Source organism: Eublepharis macularius, chromosome 6 (assembly GCF_028583425.1).
Source record: "Eublepharis macularius isolate TG4126 chromosome 6, MPM_Emac_v1.0, whole genome shotgun sequence".
NCBI lineage: Eukaryota > Metazoa > Chordata > Lepidosauria > Squamata > Eublepharidae > Eublepharis > Eublepharis macularius.
In genome coordinates this window covers 51607794-51630777 of record NC_072795.1, presented here as the reverse complement: position 1 = coordinate 51630777, position 22984 = coordinate 51607794, and the positions used below count along the sequence as shown (strand labels likewise).

At 40.5% G+C, this 22984-nt stretch overlaps 1 protein-coding gene across 3 annotated transcripts in view; it reads right to left on the bottom strand.

Annotated features, from left to right (window-relative positions):
• The window catches only part of PIK3CB (phosphatidylinositol-4,5-bisphosphate 3-kinase catalytic subunit beta), a 127715-nt gene that overhangs the window by 23846 nt on the left and 80885 nt on the right, over positions 1-22984 (bottom strand). For 2 of the 3 annotated variants that reach the window (XM_054983137.1, XM_054983138.1), the window contains 3 exons: positions 16809-16930; positions 9058-9201; positions 4806-4905 (listed from right to left, as the gene is read on the bottom strand). In XM_054983137.1, coding sequence (XP_054839112.1) covers positions 4806-4905; positions 9058-9201; positions 16809-16930 — 366 coding nt within the window. The remainder of the gene's footprint in view (positions 1-4805; positions 4906-9057; positions 9202-16808; positions 16931-22984) is intronic. The other variant, XM_054983139.1, reaches the window with a different exon arrangement.

Here is a 22984-nt window from a genome sequence, read left to right as displayed (position 1 = left end):
TCCTAAATCTCGATGTGTAAAGTCTGCATTAATGGCTAATCAAAGTGGTAAGCACACAACTGTATACATTCAAAGAATTTATTTAATTAGGTTCTCCTCAATGGAAACCCAAAGCAGCTTACATTGTTCTCCTCTCCTCCATTTTATCCTCCCAACAACCCTGTGAAGTGGGTTAGGCTGAAGGCATGTCACTGGCCCAAGAGCACCAAGTGTTGTAGCAGAGTGGGGATTTGACCATGGGCCTCTCAGACCATAGTCTCATACTAGCCATCATACCCCACTGGCTCTCCTACTAACCATCCTGGCTTCACACTGAATGAATATACAGTGTGTATGGTAATTTTGTTCTTATCACCTCCACTGGAATGCATCCACATTTAAAGGCCTGGCACTACATGGGAATATGAACTAATTATACAGCTCTGTGCTGTCCAATTGCAACCTTGATTCCAACATATGACTGCATGAGAAGGACTGGCACAATTAACTCCATCCTTCTTGCTGCCAGACCTAAAAGATGTAAAACAGTGTTCTGGGATGATGATAGATAAAGGTGGCTTCAATATTGCAAAAGGTCTCAAGAGCACCCAGTTAACTAACTAGATTGGTGAAGTTTTTCTCACTAAGAATCCAAATCAAAACAGAGCTTCATTTTCAGTTAACTCAAGGACTGGATCCCAATACTCCCCCCCCCCCTTTTTGCTGTTTTTTCCTCCACACCAAGTTGGACCTTAAGAAATTCAGGTATGCATGCAAAGTTCCCCTTTCTTCAGTTTTATACTCACAACAACCCTGTGAAGTACTTTAGGCTGAAACTGTGAGCAACCCAGGGTCATAGAGTGAGAGTCCTAAGTGGGTGGGGATTTGAACCTAGATCTTATCATTCCAAATCCAAAACTTTATCCACTAACCACAGTGACTCTATAAAAACATTTTAACTATGTTTTTCAGCACAAGTGTCCCCAAAGCACAAAACAATACTCTATATCATTAAAGATTAAAATATAATCACATGAACAACAGAAACCGGCGGCTTAACAAAAAAGGGTAGCCAGTATCACAGCCAAAAAACCAACCCTGTAACAAGGCTAGCCTAAGCTAACCTAAAAGACTGCCAAAACAAAAAGGATTTCAACAACTTGTTAAAAACAAAGACAGAAGAAAATGTCAGCAATGGGAGCTCTGACTTTTGAAATAACAACAACATTCGATTTATATACCACCCTTCAGGACAACTTAATGCCCACTCAGAGTGGTTTACAAAGTATGCTATTATTATCCCCACAACAAAACACCCTGTGAGGTGGGTGGGGATGAGAGAGCTCCAGAGAGCTTTGACTGGCCCAAGGTCACCCAGCTGACTTCAAGTGGAGGAGCGAGGAATCAAACCCGGCTCTCCAGATTAGAGTCCCATGCTCTTAACCACTACACCAAAGCTCATAAATTTAGATGACCTCTAATTGCTACTTGACCTGAATTGCGCTCTTCTACTACAGACCAACATGGCTACCCACCTGAAACTATTTTAAAACTCCATAATCTCAGTGCCACCAACATAAAGAACCATTTGTTGCCATGCTTTGAACCTCCAAGGGCAATGGCACATAAAGCAAGATTGCACTAAATCATCTCAGTGTCCAGCCAAGTCCATACTGGAAAAGGTTCTTCTTCTGGTACCCTGGTTACAAGCCATTTAAAGCTTCCGAAGACCAAAAAACAGGCCTTTGAACTAGACTTGGTACTGAATTCATAACCAAAGATGCTGGATTGCAATTGGTGCAATAAGATTCCAATGGCTAGCCCCAGTGGCATTTAGTTAAATTGTCTTCATACTACTGGATTCTCATAGAGGATGTTGAAGCAGCTGGGATATCCACTATTAATACTGCAATACTCTCATACACCTCTCTTTAGCTGTGCTATGCTGCATGTTGATTACAAGTTTAATAATAGGTTCCCCTCGAGTGTAAATGCAGATTCCATTAGGACTATGAAATATAAAGTTTCCAGCCACCTGCACCAATAAGTTTGAAGACTAGCTATAGTTCACTAAGGAGTAGCCACATATATTTACAGTTGTTTCTATTGCAAGTAAAAGTTATCTTAATACATGGTTTTAAAGTTCAAGCTTCTTAAATATAAGCTTATCCATGCCAGGCAGGATGCTGTGTATGGAGTCTGATTATGGAATAGGAGGTAGATACCTACCAGGTCAGCCATCTGTCAAAACCAAAATCTCCCTGCATTTCCACATTTCCAGGAGCTGAGCAAACATCAGTGACAAGGGAGCAAAATGCAACCTGTGCTGTACAAACAGGAACTTTTTGAAGTATTTCTACTTTGAATTTCTTCCGTGTTTGCACAGTTGGGAATTTTTTGCCCCTTCTTTGATTGCACTGACATGAACTTCCTCTGAAGTGCACAGAAAATCCCACAGATCTTGAAGCCTATTGCTGAAATACATTGAATGCAGTATTCCTTTTATGATTTTCTCCAAGTACCAAATAGCACATTTGTAAGAAACGCTGTCAATTCACTACACAAAAGATAAACTCTTTTTTTTTCTTTTTGGAAACTCAAATATATACATAGATCCCATTAGAGCTATAATTTAATGTTTTGGTTAAAAAAGATTTTTAAGAATGCTATTTTTGCCATCTCGGAGATCAACCAAAAATAGCATTTTTACTTGGTTTACTAAAGTAGTACTGCATATTTGCACAGCAGACATACAGATACTATCACAGCTGTGCAGTCAGCAGCACAAAAGGGATGGATCAGAGCATACAGCTTAGGTAGTAATGACTGCTCATTCTTTCTGTTGATTGGGAGCATATAATTGGCCACCAATTACAGAGGGGTAGCCATGATAGGCTGCAGCATCAACCCTGCCAACCCCTCCAAAGAGGCAATATAAAGACATAAAAGGAAAAGCTATACAAGTTGTCAGATATTTTACTACTGTTTGACATAGCTTAATATCTCCAGTATCACTAACATCTGAAAGAAAACTATTTTTACTGTATTTTACTGTACAGTATTTTACTGTATTTACTGTATTTACTGTATTTACTGTGTTTCATGAACATATCTTTAAGAATGCAAACAACAAGACAATAATCTTTTGTCCATTTTTAATTTTCCTGTTTTGGAAGCAGAAGTTTGTGCAACTTTAGCAATCAGCCATTTGCTATACATTACTCTTACATAGACACAACACACATGCAGCTACAAACCGAAAGAATATTGGGAGGGGAGGTACTACTACAAAGGGAGGCCCAGACCTTTCAGCATTCGAAGACATAAGCATGTTGCATTACATAAAAGAAAAAACTCCACTCAAAAGAATACAGCCCTCCCAGCCAGCAGCTTCCACTGATAAGGCTGGGGGCCGCTCTTTGCCTCCCTTGAAGGAGAAGAAGACAGAGCATTTCCATGGTATCTGCGTCTCAGGCTGGGGGGGGGTGTGTCAGAGAAAGGAGCCTTATGAGGCAACTCCGCCCAGCCGGCTGGCAGTTGCTCTGCATGCTCGGCCCATCCACCTCACCCTGTAGTAAAGTCAAAAGAGTTTATTGTCTATAGCCATAGGCCATCACAATTCAACAAACAGGGGTAGTGCAGGACTAGCCGGCTGCTGTTGACAGAGCCAGATAGGATTTTTTCCCCCTTTTCCCTAATTGGCATGGGGAAGAGGTGTTTTTTTTGCCTATCTTGTACTGCTTGTGGAGGTTTGAGGTAATTGGCAAGGTGGAGCCACCTTAGGATGGTCACTGTCAGGATACAGTTTGGGAATAGGGAGCAGGCTGGTGAGTACCCTAGGCGCTTTTCCACTGATGGGAAGAGGAGTCTGCCAGGAGCAGATGGTACTGCTCGTGACAGCTGCCATGCTGCGTGGGCAGACTGCCTTGGGGAACCCCATGTGCAAGTCCTTCCCTCACTGTTGTATGGCTGAGGCTTAGGAGCTTGAGCTGGGGGGATCTATTTTGCCAGCTGGCCGGGTCTTAACCATCCATAGGCTGGCTTGCACCTGGGGCTTCGGGGCACGCCCAGACAGGTGAAGGCGGAGGTCCAGGGGTGACTCCGTGGCTTGACCTGTACCGCTAGTTGGCCCTTGCCATATTAATGGTTGATGTTATGTTTAATAAAGTGGCCCTTTAGTTCCAAGCCTTGTGTCTGTCTCATTATTCCAACAAGGGTGGCAATAAAAGATCCAGTAAGAATGGGTGTAGACCACTCTTGACCTGGATGAACTGGCAAGATGAAGACAGAGAAAATTACTTTCTGTAATCAGGTAACTACGCTCAGCTGCTATTGAGCCCAAACTTGAAAGTGAAATAATAGTAGCAGTGCTAAATCACTCATGGCATTTGAATTTCCTCTAACCAAAACCTCAGCCTGTACAAAGCAAAATTTTGTATGAAAATAGAGTAAGGCAGGTGTTGCCCACCTGGGCACTTATACGGCAACTCATAACATGCTTAGGGTGACTCACACATTATATGGATGCATCATGCTTTAAATGTCACATATGGAGACTATATTTTATCCTCCTTCACATAAACTGCTTTTCTATGATGGAATGCAGGGGTTGAGTTGATGCACCTGTGTAATTTGGCCCACCATGTGGTCATGTTATTTACAAACATGCTTCAAAGCAGTGTGGAACCGCAATACACGGAACCAGTTCCCACACTGCTTGTGGGAAGTGCTTGTGAAGAGGATCCCAAGCAGGGAATTTCTTGCATGATCAACAGTTAATGAAAGATACAAAGTGACACACAGACAAGGATTTAAATGAGAAATACCTGCTTAGAAAGCACTTTCATGTGAGCAACACTTCCACGGCAGTAGGCTTCAAGAATCACACCAAACTGTACTGAAAATGCAGGTATGTGAACTTCTGATCTACAAGAAAAGATTTTAAAAATTATTTTTTATTTTTATTTACTTTCAATTTTTATTTCGCCCTCCCCTCCATGTATGAATATTTTTGTGAGCCATTCTCTATTTAAGGAATTTTATGATGGATGTAACTTAAGGGTTACATATAAACTAAATTTAAAAATGAGTGGTCATCATCATCATTTTAAAATGAACAAATAAATACAAATCCAAGTGTATGTGCACACTTTTCATACAGGATAGTATGATATAATTGTTGTTTTTTGGAAAGCTATTGATCCTCATCTCAAAGTTAAGTACCCTGCCTCTCAAAGCATGCAAAATGTGTAGACATGAGTTATGCTATTTCTTATCCCAAAATACAGGTAACAATGAGAAAAACAGAATGCTATTCTGTTTGCTGTTCTTGAAAGAAGCAGAAAAATAATCATGGGGAAAATAAGCAGCTCTCTCTCCAAATCCAGAAGTTGGTCTTCAGAAACAGCCACTTTGTCTCCCCCTTCCCCTCTGACCAGTTAGTTCTACAATGAGCAATAAAAACAGGAAGAAGAGGACCACTCTTGTCCAGACTAAAAAAAACAGCCAGGAAACCACTAGAACTGCAACCAAAAGACCTGAAAAGTAAAGGAGATGCTGGCAGGATCCCTGCAGCAGTGAAACCTAGACGCTTGGTCTCTACTATTTAACCATAACCATGAACTTAAAGGAAAAATATCACGCAAAGTGCTTGAAAATGATGATTCTTAAGCACCTCTTCCCTATTATCTTGGATTAATCTTCTTCCTAAGAAATGACTAATTCCTTGTGCCAGATGGGAAAAAGGAAGGCAGACTAAGAATCCTTTTGGTATGCTTTAGAAAATCCATGGTGCAGCAGGACAACTGAGTAGACTGCACCCTACAACTCTCTGCCTTGCAGGATGTGATCATGAGGCTGATCTGACATAATGGCCCACTTATACTGCAGCATCTTGAGCCAAGCTGGAACACGAACAGCAGCTAGTACAGACATGGGATCAGTTTTGAAGCTATTAGCTATTCCAGGAGCAGGTCCCGAAGCCAGACTATATATAACCAGGAATCCCTGTTGTGATCCCTTTGGGTCACAAAGAGTACCTCCTTCTCTAAAATTTCAAAGAAAAGGGAAAAAGAATGTCGGCATGGGAGGCTACCGTCTTTGTGTTGTGGAGGAAGTTCTCCAGACAAGGAGGAAGTGCCTTCATGCCTTCTTGGGGCAACTATCACTTGCTTTGTCTCTAGGAAATATTCCTTTGGGTCATAGGCATAATCTAGTGGTAAGTGGATTACCCGTCCTTCCTTGCTGCAGGACACAGAGGGAGGTGAAGCTAATGGGAAAGATGAAATCTACAGTAGGTAGAAGAAGGTGATTTTATTTAAATATTTATATCCTGCTGTTCCATCCATTCATGGTGAGCTCAAAGTAGGTTCAATCACTTTGTTGTGTCTCATTTTCTTTAGGTAGGTTGGGCTTGCTCTTGTATGCAGGGCCGGATCAAGGGGGGGCAGGGGGGTAGTCTGCCCCCGGCGCCGCCAGGGAGGGGGCGCTGGGAGCAGCTGCCAGCTGCCAGAGCGCGTGGGCAGCCTCACAGCCCCCCGTGCTGCCTTTCGCCTGACCCGTGGGACAGGGGGTGGCCGGCTTTCCGCGTACCTCCTGTCCTGCAGGGCAGGCAAAGGGCAGCGCGGCCGCCCATGCCATTTGCCTGCCCTGCAGGAGAGGGGGCAGCTGGCCGCCCCCTGTCCTGCAGGGCAGGCGCATGGTGCGGGCGGCCTCGCAGCCCTCCGCACTGCCCTTTGCCTGCCCCATGGGACAGGGGGTGCATGGCAAGCCGGCCGCCCTCTGTCCTGCGGGGCAGGTGAAAGGCAGTGCGGGGGGGCTGCAAGGCCACCCGCGCCATTCGCCTGCGGGGAGGCGAATGGCGTGGGCAGCTTCCCAGCCCCGCACGCTGCTTCCGCTGCCCCACGTGATGATGTCACCAAAATGACATCATCACGCCCGCCGTGCGCACACGCGCACGCGCGAGGTTGGACTAGGGTTGCCCTGGGCGCCGGCAACCCTAAATCTGGCCCTGCTTGTATGAAGGAAGCAATCCAAATGCAGCACATGGCGCTAAAGCTGAGATGTTCTTCAACCTCTTTTGCTGCCTTTCATTCAGTCTAATGAGTCACAGGTGCCGAAAAATTAAACACTTGAGAAAATAGCCTCCTTAAGGAAACTATTGAGGATCCACTTCTACAAATACACTTTTGAATTTTCTGCATGTTTCTTTCCTTAGCAGCAGCTCCCAGATGGCAAAGTTAGGCCTTTCAACAAATGAGAAAACCCACTTTTGGTCTGTTTATTTTTAAAAAATTAATGTAATCATATAAACAATGATACAAACCAAAGGGAACCATAAAACCATAAGATACAGAGGGGGAAAAATCATAAAATTAAACCATGGAAAGCAGTAAAAGAAAATACACTTTACAATCTTTTACAAACCCAAGAATCACAATGAACAAACATCTAAACTTGTTTCATCAAAGGAATTACACCTTTAGCACGTATAAAATCCAGAGCTGGTTTCCATATTTTATCATACTTGAGTAAAGGAATTACCACATGTAAGTCCCCAAAGAACGGATTATGCATAATCCTACCCATCAAGTATTGCTCCCAGATTTTCTGGTACCATTTTTTGAGCAATGATCCCATGAGGGATTTCCAGTTCCTAGTGATAACCAAATAAGCAGAGGCAACCAATATCAAAACCAGAGATTTAGTATTTCTATCAAGCAGAGAATCGGCCCAGAAATCTAATTCCAGGGAATATGGCAATGAAAGCCCCACCATGTTGGATATCTCCTTATGAACTGCCTTCCAAAAATCCTGAACCAGATGGCATTCCCACCACATATGTAGAACCGTGCCTTCCTGCCTACAAGATCTCCAACATAATGGGCTCAAAGACCTGTTTATCCGGCTCAGTTCATGTGGTGTTAGATACCAGATGGACAACAGGATTTGTTGAAGGGGGAATTCCATATCTGTTTCCAATCAGATTCTGAAAAGGCCAGTTTAAGGAGTCAGACCACTTTTTTGATATGGTAAAGGATCCTTATGTATTGCCATTAGTAAAGTTTATAAAGGGTGGAAATCATGCCTCGTTTACCATCATTCCCATTCCAAATTATTCCCTCAAACAGGGTTAGTGGCCTAAGCAAATCCTTGGACCTGATCAGATTAATCTTTCGGTCTGTCTGTGCATGAAACCAAGGGGTGGGTGACATTTGTGTAACTTAAGTGATGTGTTTAATAACAAACCACATCATTGTGTTAGCATGCAAAGAGATATTTTTGATACAGACATTGGAGCTAAAGTCACTATACAGAAGAGTTTGGGTTGAAAAGTGCTTAATTCATGCAAATAAAATAAATCAGTAGAATTTCACTAGTATGCTTTATAGCGATTATAGGATTTTCAGAAAACACAATCCTACTATATAAAAAGCAAGCCGTATTGGTGACGACTCACTTTATATCCTTGCACAGGTGCATCATCAAGGTCTCTGGCCTCGAGGCCACTGCAAAGTACTCACTTGCCACTGGGAGGGAGCCCGCTGAATCAATGGCCTAAGCACTCCTCCCCATGCCTCTCCTCAGCGCCCTCTCGCTTTGTCCTCCAGGCTGTTGTGAAATGCCTGTTTGCCACCAGGAGGGGACCTGCCAAATCAGTTTTCTAGAGCCCATTGTATTTTTTCACACAACAGGCGTTGTTGCTAGTTTTTAAATAAATGGTCATAATGATGAAAAGGTCACAGGTGACTGGCACTTATACAGAAAAACCAGTAAATTAGAAATGAGTGAATGGCACAGGACAGTAAGCAGAATGAAAAATCCCTTTACTCTGATTCACTCCAATTAGTGTCTGACATATTGGTTCAGTCATTTGGGCTTTTCTTCTGTTGGAACCAGAAATGTTGCTATTGAAGAGGAGATTCTGTATTTTCCAGCCTTTTTTTCTAGAATGTATTATGAACATTTGCTTTCATGGGCACTAAACTCAGAGTACCAGTTCTTTGACCTGGTACAGGATCAATGCAAAATAAAGTGGATCATAGTTCAGGGTGCATGGGTGGGGAGGTAGACTCTTACCTCAGATGCCAAAACAGCATCTGTCCTATCCTCCTGTTTGCCAGTGCTTTCTCTAGCAGGAACCTGGAGAGGGCACAGTCGAGAAAAGGTTCATATTTCAATACTTGCACAAGCTGCAGAAGATACTGAGCAAGTTCTTCATCACTGGAAGAAGATAAAGAAAACCTGGGTAACTAGCTTCATTGTGGGAAGATGCATTAAAATGAAAGGAAAGAAAAACTGCATCAAATTGTAAAACAGTATTAAACACCAAACACACAGACAAGCAGACAGACAAACAAACAAAAAAATTCCCAACATATACTGGCAGTCTTTCAGCAGTAATATTGTCTCTTAAAGGAGGTATTCCAGGTCATAAAATATGAAACATTAACTATACAAATGTATCTTAACAACCACCAGTTAAGGCCAATAATACTACCTTCTGGGTTCTCTATGATTATTTCATCTACTTTTAAAATCCTCCAGGTCTTTGAACTTGGCGTCAAATGCAAATTGTAAGAAAAACTATTTCTAAAAATTATTTTAAAATATTATTTGATCTTTAAAATTATTATTATTATTATAGATTATGGTTAATCTCTCTTCTGTCAACTTGGTTCCTTTTGATAACTTGCCCCATTGGGAGCTGGTATCCATGAATGAGATGATTTCACTTATTAATGCTTAAAGGCCAGAAAAGCCCTTGGGCCAGATTAAACAGATTGGACCTCATTTGATAGGCCCATTACTTACAAAATTATTTATGGATATTCATGCATTCAAGAACATATCTCATCTATGGACGCAGGCAGATATATTTAAAAAGTGGATAATAAAGGTAAATTATCATCCAGTTTGCCCTCCATCCATTTTGGGTAAATTATACGCTGCCCTCCTTGGCTGCCCATTTTCCCCGTGACTGGAAACTTGGATGAAGGACTCTGCCATCTTAGGCTCTGAACAGGTAGGCTTCAGAAAGGGGAACTGGACTCTGCACCATGCCCATGTTCTTGCCCATCTGGCTGAAAGTATAGCTCTCAAAAAGGGAAAGCTACACACAAGCAGCATTTATATGGGGTCTCCATTTGGATCCTGGACTTAGGGTACAACATGGAAGTCATCCAATCATCTTTTCTTTGAGCATTATTTATTACTCCCAGATGTGTGGCATTCTCAGTTCTTCGATTAGAAGCTGGTACGAAACAGCTTGCCACCTCTGCCCGGTTAGTTGCCATAAAATTCAGATTAGCTTTACATCTCTCTGAATCCTTTTCTTCCCTTTTGCTCTAGTTGTATTCTTGATTCTTTTTTTAAAAATTTTTTTATTGGATTAGATGTCATTAAATTGTACATTACAATCAGTTTCCTTTAATTTTTCCAATTCTAACCCCCTCCCTTTCCCCCCCTTTTGTTGACTTCCAACAGTTTTCCAACCCCTTGTCCCTTTTCGCTTACTCATTTCAAATTTATTCTATCTATCAAACGTAAACTTTCACTTTCTTCTAAGCTTATCTATATAACACAGTGCTCCTTCTGTCTTCCTACTTACTTTAACAACTAAATAATGCATAACTAAATAATACATTCTTGGCATATTTTCTTTTGATAATAATCATTTAGCTGATTTTGGTACTCTATACTCTATTTTATAATCTCATCTTCAATATGGGGCAAACAATTTATCCCTCATTTAGCATAATTTTAGATACTTCTATAAACAGTACATTCAATATAAGTCAACCAATTTAACTTATACTCTATATATTACTTTTTCTACATATCTTATCTTCATACTGTTTTAATTATATAATTATATTATTCTTCCATTATGCAACTATCCACCAAAAATAGTCAACCAATTTGACCCATATATACCTCCAAACTAATTCAATCAATTTAATACATGATCTATACATTAATATATATTTTCCCACCTTAATTAAATTCCTTCATTGCAATTATAAACTTATCTCCATTATACGATTATTGCCAGAAATGAAATTGATTAGTTTCTATCCTTATAATTAGTTAATTTCTATCATTATAATTCTTATAATAACACCTATAATACTTAATGCTATATATAATAGTCTAATAAAATAGTTGCTTAGAAATTCTCATTTAACTCTCCATCCCCCGGTAAAGTCACCTCCCTCTACTTTTATTGTATTTCAGTAATTTTCAAACTGCCACAGTTCTCCTCCCACCTCCCATTTCTTCACTAAATATTGTTTCAGCTTCTCCCAATCCGTGTTGAACTGTCCTGGATCAAGGTCTCTCAGATTCCTTGTCATTTTGTCCATTTCCGCCATGTACAGCAATTTATATATCCAGTCCTCAATAGCTGGCACTTCTTGCACTTTCCACTTTTGCGCGTACAAAAGTCTAGCCGCTACTATCATGTAAAATAGCAATGTCCTATATTGTGCTGGAATGTCCTCCATTCCCAAGTTCAGTAGCAGGAGTTCTGGGTTCTTATTAATTTGAAATTGTAAAATCTCGCTTATTACTTTTATTATTTCCCCCCAGTACTGCCTAGCTACCTCACAAGTCCACCACATATGATACAAAGATCCCTCATGCTTTTTACATTTCCAGCATTTATTAGATGTGTTCAAATTCCCTAGCGCAATTTTCTTTGGTGTCATATACCAACAATAAATCATTTTGTAGACATTCTCTTTAATATTGGTGCATGTCGTGATCTTCACTGTATTCTTCCACAAGTATTCCCACGCCTCCATTGTTATTTCCTTATTAAAGTTTATAGCCCACTTCACCATTTGCACTTTAACTGTTTCATCTTCAGTATACCATTTCAGCAGCACTTTATATACCTTAGAGATTTCCTTTTTATCCTCTTGTAAAAGTGCCTGTTCTAATTCCGAATTCTCCATTCTTATCCCTCCCTTCACACAGTCCGAATTATAAAGATCTCTGATCTGTCTGTACTGAAACCAATCGTAGCTTGGAGACAACTCATCCTGCGTCTTTATTTTGGGTTTAGAAAATTCCATTCGGGTTATCTCCTTGTATGTTAAACACTGTTGTTCGTTATCGACAGTTCTCGGATCTATTACTTCATATGGAACCACCCATGAGGGGATTCCATCTTGTAGGTAATTTCTGTACTTCTTCCAAGTTGTGAATAGGCTTCTCCGAATATAATGATGTAAGAACATAGAGTCCGCTTTTACTTTATCATACCATAAGTATGCATGCCATCCGAATATTTTTTTATATCCTTCTAAGGCCAGTAATTTCCAGTTTTTCAGCATCATCCAATTTTTCAACCACACTAAACAAATTGCGTCATAATAAAGTCTTAGGTTGGGCAGTTGCATTCCGCCTCTTTCTTTTGCATCTTGTAACACTTTCATTTTCACTCAAGGCTTTTTGCCTGCCCAAACAAAATCTGATATTTTCCTCTGCCATTTTTCAAACTGCTTAGAGTCTCGGATAATTGGTATTGTCTGTAACAGAAACATCACTCTTGGCAACACATTCATCTTAATTACTGCAATTCTTCCCAACCATGACAAGTTCAGTCTGTTCCATTTAATCAAGTCTTGCTCTATCTGAGTCCACAGTTTCTCATAGTTGTTTTTAAATAAATCTATATTCTTTGCAGTCAGTTCAATTCCCAGATATTTCACCTTACTTGTTACTTCGCAGTCTGTTATTTCCATTAATAGTTGTTGTTTTTGTTTAGTCATATTTTTACATAATATCTTTGACTTCTTTTTGTTTACATAAAATCCTGCCAAATCTCCAAACTCCTTAATCTTCTCTATTACTTTTGGCATATTCTCCATTGGATCTTCCACAATTAGCATTATATCGTCCGCAAATGCTCTGACCTTATAGGAAAAGTCCTTTATTTTTATTCCACGGATTGCATTGTCTTCTCGTATCTGTATCATCAGTATTTCCAAAACCAAAATAAACAACAGTGGAGACAACGGGCAACCTTGTCTTGTTCCTTTACCTATAGTCAATTTCTTGGTCACCTCGTCATTCACCACAATTGCTGCACTCTGGTCTCTGTAAATTTCCTTTACTGCTCTTATGAATCTTTCTCCGATTTGTAGCTTTTCCATGGTGGCAAACATAAAGTCCCAGTTCAAATTGTCAAACGCTTTTTCAGCGTCCACAAAGAAGAAACCAACCTCCTTGTCACAACGTTTGTCATAGTATTCAATAGCATTTATAACTGTCCTTAAATTGTCTTTGATTTGTCTATTTGGCAAAAAACCAGCTTGCTCCTCCTCAATAACTTCAGAAAGCCATCCCTTCACTCTTTCCGCCAGTATCTTCGCAAAAATTTTGTAATCATTATTAAGTAACGATATAGGTCTATAATTTTTCACGTTAGTCAAATCTTGCCCCTCTTTGGGGATCAGTGATATATTAGCTTCACTCCAAGTGTCTGGGATCCGTTGATCCTTTAAAACACCATTAATCACATCTTTTAGGAATGGTGCCAGTTCATTAGCCATTACCTTATAAAATTTGGCTGTAAGTCCATCTGGTCCTGGCGCCTTTCCCAAGTTTGTTGACTTTCATTATTCAATTTATCTCTCCAAGCTTCCAAAATTACTGGGAGCTTCATTTTCTCCAAATATGTCGCTATTGAGTCTTTATTCACCTCTTTTTTATTGTACAATTTGGCATAAAATTTATAAAAGGCTCTGCTAATAGCTGTCTGTTCCAGGTACACTTTATTGTCCTCACAGATTTTATTTATTACTTTCTTCTCCTTTCTCTTCTTCAATTGCCATGCCAAATATTTCCCAGGTTTATTTGCGCCTTCGAACGCCTTTTGATTCATTCTCTTAAGATTCCATTCCAATTCTTTGTTATTCATTGCTGTCAGCTGTTCTTGAAGGATTTTAATGTCCTGGTAGATTTTCTTTTTCCCTGGTCTTTTCTTTAACTGTATTTCTTTGGCTTTTATTTTCTCCATGATCTCCTGTCTCTTCTCCTCTTTTTTTTTCCTGGCTCTTCCATTTAAGTCCATTAATATGCCCCTAATTACTGCCTTGTAGGTGTCCCATACCTTGTTGGTTGGTACTTCTCTATTCATGTTATATTGTATGAAAAACTTTGTTTCTCTTCTCAACATCTCCATATTTTCTCCCTCTTGCAGCAAATCCTCATTTATTCTCCATCCTTTCCTTTTACTCCTTTTCCCCAACTTCCACATAATTGGATTATGATCTGAGCCTACCATAGGCATTATTTCCACGTCCTTAGTCCAAAGCGCTAAGTCTTTTGAGGCCCAGATCATATCGATTCTTGATAGCGTAGAGTGTCTCGCGGAGAAAAACGTATATTGTCTGCCTTTGGGATTTTGTCTTCTCCATACATCTTCTAAAGTTTCCTGTTGCGTCAATACAAAAAACGTCTTTGGTAATAGTCCTCTTTTCTTTTGTGCAGTTGCTGACTTTTTATCTAGTTCCAAGTTTGTCACTCCATTGAAGTCTCCTGCAAGAATTATCTGGTCATAAGAAAGTTCATCTAATTGCTTCCTCAAGTCCTCAAAGAAGCTTTCTTTTGCTCCGTTAGGTGCATAGATTCCAATCACCAATACTCTCTTTAAATTCCATATACATTCCACTGCTAAAAATCTGGGTTCCGCATCTCTCATCACTAACTTTGGCTGTAGCTCCTCTTTTATATACAATACCATTCCCCTTTTTTTCTTATTAGAGGCCGCTACAAAATCACTGCCCAATTTATTCAATTTTAGATACTTTGCATCCTGTTTTCTAATATGAGACTCTTGCAAACATACAATATCACATTTTTGTTTTAATAGCCAGTGGAAAATACTTTTTCTCTTATTCGGTGAATTAAGTCCATTTACATTCCAAGATAAAACTTTGCACTCCATATTCATAATCTTGTTGCTGGTAAGTCCTTTTCATTGTCCCTTATAAACTGCTCCATCTCTGATTCAGATCTAATGCGCTTTTTCGCTCCTCCAAATTCAAAGGACACTCCTTCTGGTAGTTCCCCATCTGTACCTTATTTTCATGTCCTTCAGAATCTGAATTAGAGCTTTATATTTTTTTCGATCTAACAACACCGATCTGGGTAATTCCTTCATGATAATAATTGTCTTGCCATCAATCTCCAATGGATCTTGAAACTGTTTAGTCACAATCTTCTCTTTTATATTTCTGGTCGTGAATTGCACAATCACATCTCTTGGTAGTTTCCTCTGGGTCGCGATTCTTGAATTTACACGATATACCACATCTAGGATAGCCACAACTTCCTCCTCCTCCTTCCCCAGGTATTCAGCTAACACCTCAGTGATCTGTTCTTGAGCTGTCTTTCCTTCCACTTCCGGCAAGCCGCGAAACCTCAGCTGCTTCTCCATATGTTTACTTTCCGCAACCGCCATTCTCCCCCTCATCTCTGTTCGTTGCGTATCTGCTAAGTTCTCCACCGCGCTTTCCACTACCTTGACTCTTTGCTGTGTTCCCTGCATTTTGCATTGTTTCCATACCTTTCTTCACTTCTGCCAGCTCATTTTTCACTGTCTCTTTAACCTCTTTCACCAACTCCGGTTTCATGTCCTTGAGCTCTTTAATCACTTCTAAAAGTTTTTTATCCAAATTCTCTATCGCCGATTGCCACTCTTTTTTCGACATCGCACGACATCAGTGTATTTTAATTTATGCTATTTTAAAATGTATACATTTCTTCTTCTTTAAAATGTATACATTTCTTCTTTTAAATTCAGTAATAATATTCTGTTCCTTTGTTCCTTTTAACTTTTTATCATTTTTGTCTAAAAACAATGTGCTATATAGTCAGCCAGTCTTTTTATTGGCATAAAATGATTTTTCTGGAATAAAGTTCTTATTGCACGTGATAAAAAAGTTGTCCTGCTAAACACTGATAGAGGCAATATTTTTTTTAAAAGATTTAAGCAGCTGTAGCAGCAAAAAAAAAAAAGATTAATGTGGTACATGAAATCAAACATGTTCCCCTAAAAAGCACTTCCCATATAAAGTCCAAAAAAATTGATTTGGGATCTAAATCACATATACTCTGATCATTTACAGTAACAAGTGGGACTCACTGACTGTATATACCTAGAATAAATTCACAGAAACTTAAATGACAACCATAGCAGAAGTACCAGTTCAGTATCATAAGGCCAGCCAGTCCTAATAGAACAACTACCTTGTTTACATTTTATTGAAGTCAAAATATTTTGTCCATAAACTAACCTTGAATTTTTTTTAAAAAAACTACTAATTACTTGCAGCAGTCTTGGGAAGTCAAGGACGTGGAAGCACAGCAGAACTGCAATTGATAATGAACTACTTTTTCTTGGAGCAAAAATGATATTAAATCAGAAATGTGTGCCCAGTTCAACAGCCATTCTCAACTTTGACACACAGGACGGGAATGACACGCATCATATTGAAGGTGGAGCCTATAAATTTTTCATTTCTCCTGTGTTGTTCATCCCTTCATCTTCCCCACATTTTAGTATTTGTCTCAAAAAGCAAAGGAAGACTTCTGCTCCCTAGGATAGATACAATTCTCAAAGGAAGACCACCCACTCTGGGCCCATGGATACCATTACCACACTGTGATCCCAGCCCAGTCCTCCCCAGCTGGAATGTTTAAGCAGCAGATGGCATGATGATTTGAAGATTATTTTATTTGTAGGGTAAAAATCACAGGAACATTTTGTTTTTCAACTTTTGGGTCAACTGCTGAAATAAAGTTACCACGAGACTCACCTCATGTGTCTTAAACATTCTACTGCATATTCTCGTACATATTGATCTGGATAATTGAAATCTAGTAATTCTAATGCTTCTCTAGGAGGCAGTTTGGACCATATTTGAAGAAGGGCCTGAAGCTGTTAAGGAAAAAAAAGAGAGAGAGAGATCACAGTGACTAGACTTAAAGCCCTTTCCTTTACGGTAGATATATTTTTGAGAATACTCATGGGCAGAATTCTATTTTTTCCTGAGAAAAGTAGGTGAATTATATTCAATATGGGTTTTTTTTCTAAAAAGCCATGGGCTTGCCTCACCTTCCTAGGGGAGTTACAAGACTATATCCATTATCCTGGTGCAGTATAGCTGAAACAAGATAGGAGAAAGCATAGGGTGGCAACTAGGGAAACATGACCTATTCTCCTCTTCATTATTATTCCAATTTTTAAAAAATCTGAGGATGCTAGATCTATCATCCTCCCTTCCCCTCACTGATGAAAAATGTATTTTAGGGTTTGTAGTTTATTCCTTCCTCCTTTTGTTGCAGCAGTACAGCCACTCAACAGAGACAGAGAAGAACAAGTGCACAAGAATTTAATATAGATGAAGTTTTAAATGAAAAATGGATGAAGGAGTGCAAGGTGTTTGGGAGATATTTGGACTCGGTTAGCTGAGAAAGTACAGTACTCGAGATTATATGAAGCTTCCTCTAACACCTTGAGAACAGAACATTTAATTTGGTATAGCTTATAGACAGATTTAGTTCAGCCCATGGAGTTATAGATTTTATAGCCTTTTCAGAGTAGAATTAATTTAGCAATATAGTTGTCAATTTTTATGAGAAACTCATCAATCTGCTGCCTGCGTGGGAGGCAAATTTGTGGAAGTCTGAGATTTTTAAAGAACACTGATCCAAATGAGCCATTTAGAGGAGCTTTACTGATGCTTCCCGCCAAGGACATCTGCCTATGGAACAGCCATTCTCTTGTAACTTTGAAGTTGCTGACCATTGGACTTCTGAGCTCAGTATTCTCATCTGGTCTCATCTGGTATCTATATAGGTTTTCAGGTAGAGAACTATCTTTCTCAGCACTTGCTACCTGAGACATCAAAGACTGAACCTGGGACATTCTGCATGCAGGGCAGGCGATCTTCCACTTAGTCGTAATCTCATCTACTACTACTCTAACATTAGTGAACTACTATGGGTTGGAGCCTCAGAAGAACAGCAATTACACCAATCCTCTAACATCTGGACAGGCCCAGAGACCAAACAGATGGATTAAAACTGGAAGGCCTGTGGTTCAGTGGTAGAGCATCTGTTTGGCTTGCAGAAGGTCCAAAGTTCAATCCCCAGCATCTCCAGTTAAAGAATCTGGCAGTAGGTGAGGTGAAAAGACCTGTGCCTGAGACCCCAGAAAGCTGCCATCAGTTTGAGAAGACAATGATAAACCAAAGGTCTGACAATATAAGGCAGTTTCATGTGTTCAAGGCACTTCACACTTCTATTCTTTTGCAAAATGAGTAAGACAGACTAGTTCAGGTGGTCTTTCTTTTAGAGGAGTAGAGCTGGTAGCTGTGATGTAGTGGATCTGCTCCGAAGTTGACCTCTGTTAGGGATAATGTTTTTTTCTTTCAGTTGTTCAATCTTAGCACCATCACATTATGTTGTTGTACTATGAATCTTTGCTGTTTGACTCAAATGTTATATTTTGTGATCTATTTGCTGATTAATTGCTTCATTTTACTTTGCTGTCAGACTCAAATATTGTCGTCTTCAAATGTTATATTTGTGAGCAGCTTATTAATTGAGTAGTGCTATTATACTTGCAATCCACCTTGAGGCCCAGTGAGAACGCACGCACGCACGCACGCACGCACACGGCTGCTCTGGAACCACACATTAAAATGAACCATTCTCTCTTCAGTTAAGTGAGGGGGAAATTATTCTGTTGCAGCACACATTCCTTGAAGCAGTTTACAACTCATGAATGAGCCTTTCAAAATACAATAACACAAATGACTATTTCAATTATATTATATATATTACATGCACACACAGGGTCGGCTCTTCAACTGAGGTGGAACCGGCCTCCGCCTCAGGTACTGAACTCTGAAGGAGTAGCTGTGCTGGCCCCCCAACTACCGGAGTTCCCTGCAGTGTGCGCGCTCCCATGCACTCACACAGGTATTCTCCTCTCTTGACGCAAGGTATTTCTTCTGGAGTGCAGAAGGGCAGCCCTGTCTTCCTGCTCAGCCAGCGCCCGAGGAGCTTTGAGTTTAGCCCCATTGGCAGGGACATTTCTCTCTCTGCCTTTCCCCCATCCTCTCTCTCTTATCAGTTTAAGGCTTGGGTGAAGCTTCCGGGAGCAAGAGACACTCTAGGTGGCTGGGGAGCGGCGAGCTCCCATCTGACTTTTTGTCCCCCTTGTTCCCTCCTTTCTTTCTTGCTTCCCCCTCCCCCCTCATGTATTAAAAGGAATGACAGGGGGATTGCCCATTAGAAATAATAGGGAGAGGCTTGAAGGCCAATTGGACATAATTGGAGCCAGGAATGCCAATTTACTTGCATGGTCTCCATTGAAATGCATCACAACACAAAAAAAGTTGCAAAGGAAATGTGGAATGGATTTTCCATAAAGGTCTCTGGGACCAGATGGAATACTCTGGGAGTGGAATGATAGCCCCCAGAGTGCAATGACAGTCCCTAGCAGTAGAGTTTGTGCTCTAGGACCAGAAGGACAGGTTTCAGAGTGGAATGACAGTCCTTGGAATAGGCTCAGTGCTCTGGGACTGGAAGGACAGCCCCCAGAGTGCAGTGAAATGACAGCCTCTGGGAGTAGAAGAAGCGTTCTGGGACTGGAATGACAGGCATCAGACTGGAATGACAGATCCTGGGAGGAGCAGAAGTGTTCTGGGACTGGAATGACAACTCCCAGAGTGTAATGACAGCCCCTCAGAGCAGAATCTGTGCCCTGGAAGGAATGACAGGTTGCACAGTGGAATGACAGCCCCTGGTAGTAGAGAAGCATTCTTGGAGTGGAATTACAGGCACCACAATGGGATGACAGCCCCTGGAAGTAGCAGAAGCGTTCTTGGACTGGAATGACAGCCCCAGAGTGGAATGATAGCCCCTAGGAATAGAACCTGTGCTCAGGGACTGGAATGACAGGTCAAAGAGTGGAACGACTCCTCCTGGGAATAGGGTCAGGGCTCTGGGACTGGAAAGACACCCCCTGTCATTCTACACCCACTGCCATTCCAGTCCAAGACCATTGATTCTTCTCCCAGGGACTGTTTTTCCACTCTGGGGCCTGTGTTGATAGATCAAGATGGATAGCCCTGTTTGTCTACAGCAGTAGAAAAAAAGCAAGAGTCCAGTAGCACCTATAAGACTAACAAAATTTGTGGTAGGGTATGAGCTTTCATGAGACACAGCTTCACTATTGGACTCTTGCACTTTTTTGTGTTGTAATGCATTTCAATGGAGCCCATGCAAGTAAATTGGCATTCCTGGCTCCCATTTTTGCCAATGAGCCTTCAAGCCTCTCCCATTATTTCCAATAGGCAATCCTGTCATACCTTTTAGTACATCCCTTTCCCCCTCCCCAGCTGGCATCAATTCCACTTCTCACCTTTCCTCAGTCTTTTTTTTTGGTGAGGAGGGCTGCTTTTGGTGGAAAGAGTGGCCGGTTGTGTGTGCACTGCCACAGAGGAAGGAGGAAGTGAGGTGAGACACACACAATTCCCTTTCAGTCCCTGTGCGACAGGTAGGAGCAAATAACTGTTGTTGGGTTTAAAGCTGTTGTTTTAAATTCTATTACTTTAAATTCTATTCCTCCCCCCTTCTCCCTTTCGTTCTACCTTCCCCGTACTATTCTCCGATCTCAACGCTGCTCCCCCTTCAGCAGAGCAGTGCCCCTCTTTATCACCTTCCTTCTCTCATTCCCTAGTTTACATATATCACCCACCTTCCCCCTCTCCTCCAATAGTTTATTTCAATATTTATACACCACATGCTTAGCTGTCAGCTTCCGTTCACTTCAAACCCAAGGGTGGGAGAGAAGGAGGAGCATGAAGGGTAGTTCCCGAAAGGGATCTCTGACAAAGGTGATCAATATTTTAAGGCTTGGAGAGGGTCGGAGAGAAAGAGAACGCTTCAGCTCAGTCTCCCCCTTCCAAACATCTCTCTCCTCCAAGCGGGCCCTGTAAGAGAAGCCCTCCTTCTACTGCCAGGAGTCTCTGGGTTCAGAGAAAGGTGGGAAGAGAGAGGGAAACTTTTTTACACACACACAAAAGGAGGTCTGCTCAAAACTTCAATGCAAGTTGCTGTTTCTGTTCACAAAATAGATTTTTGGCTCATAATAAGAAAAACAAAGATTGTTGTTATTCTCTCAGTTATTTAAAAAATAAAATTTAAAATAAGAAATAAACATTAAATTTAAAATGTAAAAAGTTTCAAGTTTTGTGCTTTTCATTTTTCTTACATTTCTTCTGTTTTTAAAAATTGGTTAGCCGGGGGAGGGGGGGGCGCAGGTAGGTATCTCACCTTAGGTGCCAGAAACCCTGGCACCGGCCCTGTGTGCACCCATACATTTTATATATACTACAGAAGTAACTGCAGAAGTAACATAACACAAGAATCAGACATCCTCACTGCTAAGCACAGGAATGAACAGATTGTATGCTGATATACTGCATGGAATCTTGGATTTATTAATGGCTTCATCTTCACAACATCAGGCATGGGAGACTAAAGGTTCCTAGTAAGTATCCAAATGTGTGCTCACAGAAAATATTGTTCGATTGCCACTAAGAGTATGATAGTTTTAAACTCTTAATATTAGAGACTGCAATTATTCAAATAGAAGATGTTAAGTGATATGACCTTAGAGGAAACAAGAGCTCAATGACCTGAAAAGCTGCCAAGAAAATTCCAAAAATACAGCCTGTTCTTGTTTACATTCCTCCTCAGAGCCTGAATTAGGAGGGAAATGCTGGTCAGCTAGAACAACATCCCAGGTGGGTACCAGCAGATCTAAATGTGACGGTCAGAGGCCAATGAAGGGACTTGCCACATCTGGGCAGAAAGGAAAGCTTTCTTAGGCCAAAACCAAAACATTACTAGCACAACCAAGGCAGTGATTCCTATCTCCTTAGCAGTTTCTGAGATATTTTAAGTATACGGAAAGATACTTCATTAGCATGGAAAGCCTTTTCCTATATTAATGAAATAATCACCACTTAACTTGGCTGACATTTTTCTGCAGCATTCTGTTGTATAACTATGTGCTTCTACATCATCCTGCAGCTACAGGGCTGATGTTATTTTGCATCTCACACAGCAGGAGTGAGGCCTTTTATGGCTCTTTGTTATGAATTGGTGACTGTTTTACAATTGAATACACAGACATGGTTTGATGAAGATCTAGTTGAAATGGAGTTTGGCTGGCAATCTATAGTTTGTCATGTGTGCGAACACCTTTTTAAAGTTACTTATATTTTTACAATTATACTGTTCATTTTTCTGTGTATTTACAAACTTGATAATGGTTTATTGAATACTATTTACAATCATATGCTTGCCACATTTTCCTATATTGCAAGTTTAGGTGGTATTTTCATTTTGCAGTATACAATACATTTCTATTTGTATATGTTGTTTTTGTATTCCTTGAAACTGTTACTTCTGTTTTCTCTGTTATTTTAACTGCTATACATTCTGGCTTTTAATTCACTTACTGTAGTTCAAAACTGCCGTTCTAACAAATGAGGCTATAAAGTCTGAATGAAGGTGATAATGCAATAATGGATATCTAACTCACAGACATTAAGACATTTCATGTGATTTGTTTAGTGTCAGATTTGGGCCTAGAATGACTTTTTGCTATCTCTAATGTAGCTCAATGTATGTAGGAAAGCAAGGTAGGTGTTCAAGAACAGTGTGCATGCTGTTCTTTTCAAGGGTGGGTGGGGAAATGAAGGCTCTGGGGCAGCTGTTTCTGCACTTAACCAAAAACCGCATCAACCATTAGCCCCTCCTCCTAGTCTAAACCACTGATCCATTGAATTTTTCCTCAAACACAGCACGCACGAACCATGCATCTGACGAAGAGAACTGTGATTCTTGAAAGCTTATGCTACAAGTAAAGTTGGTTAGTCTTAAAGGTGCTACTGGACTCGCTACTATTTTG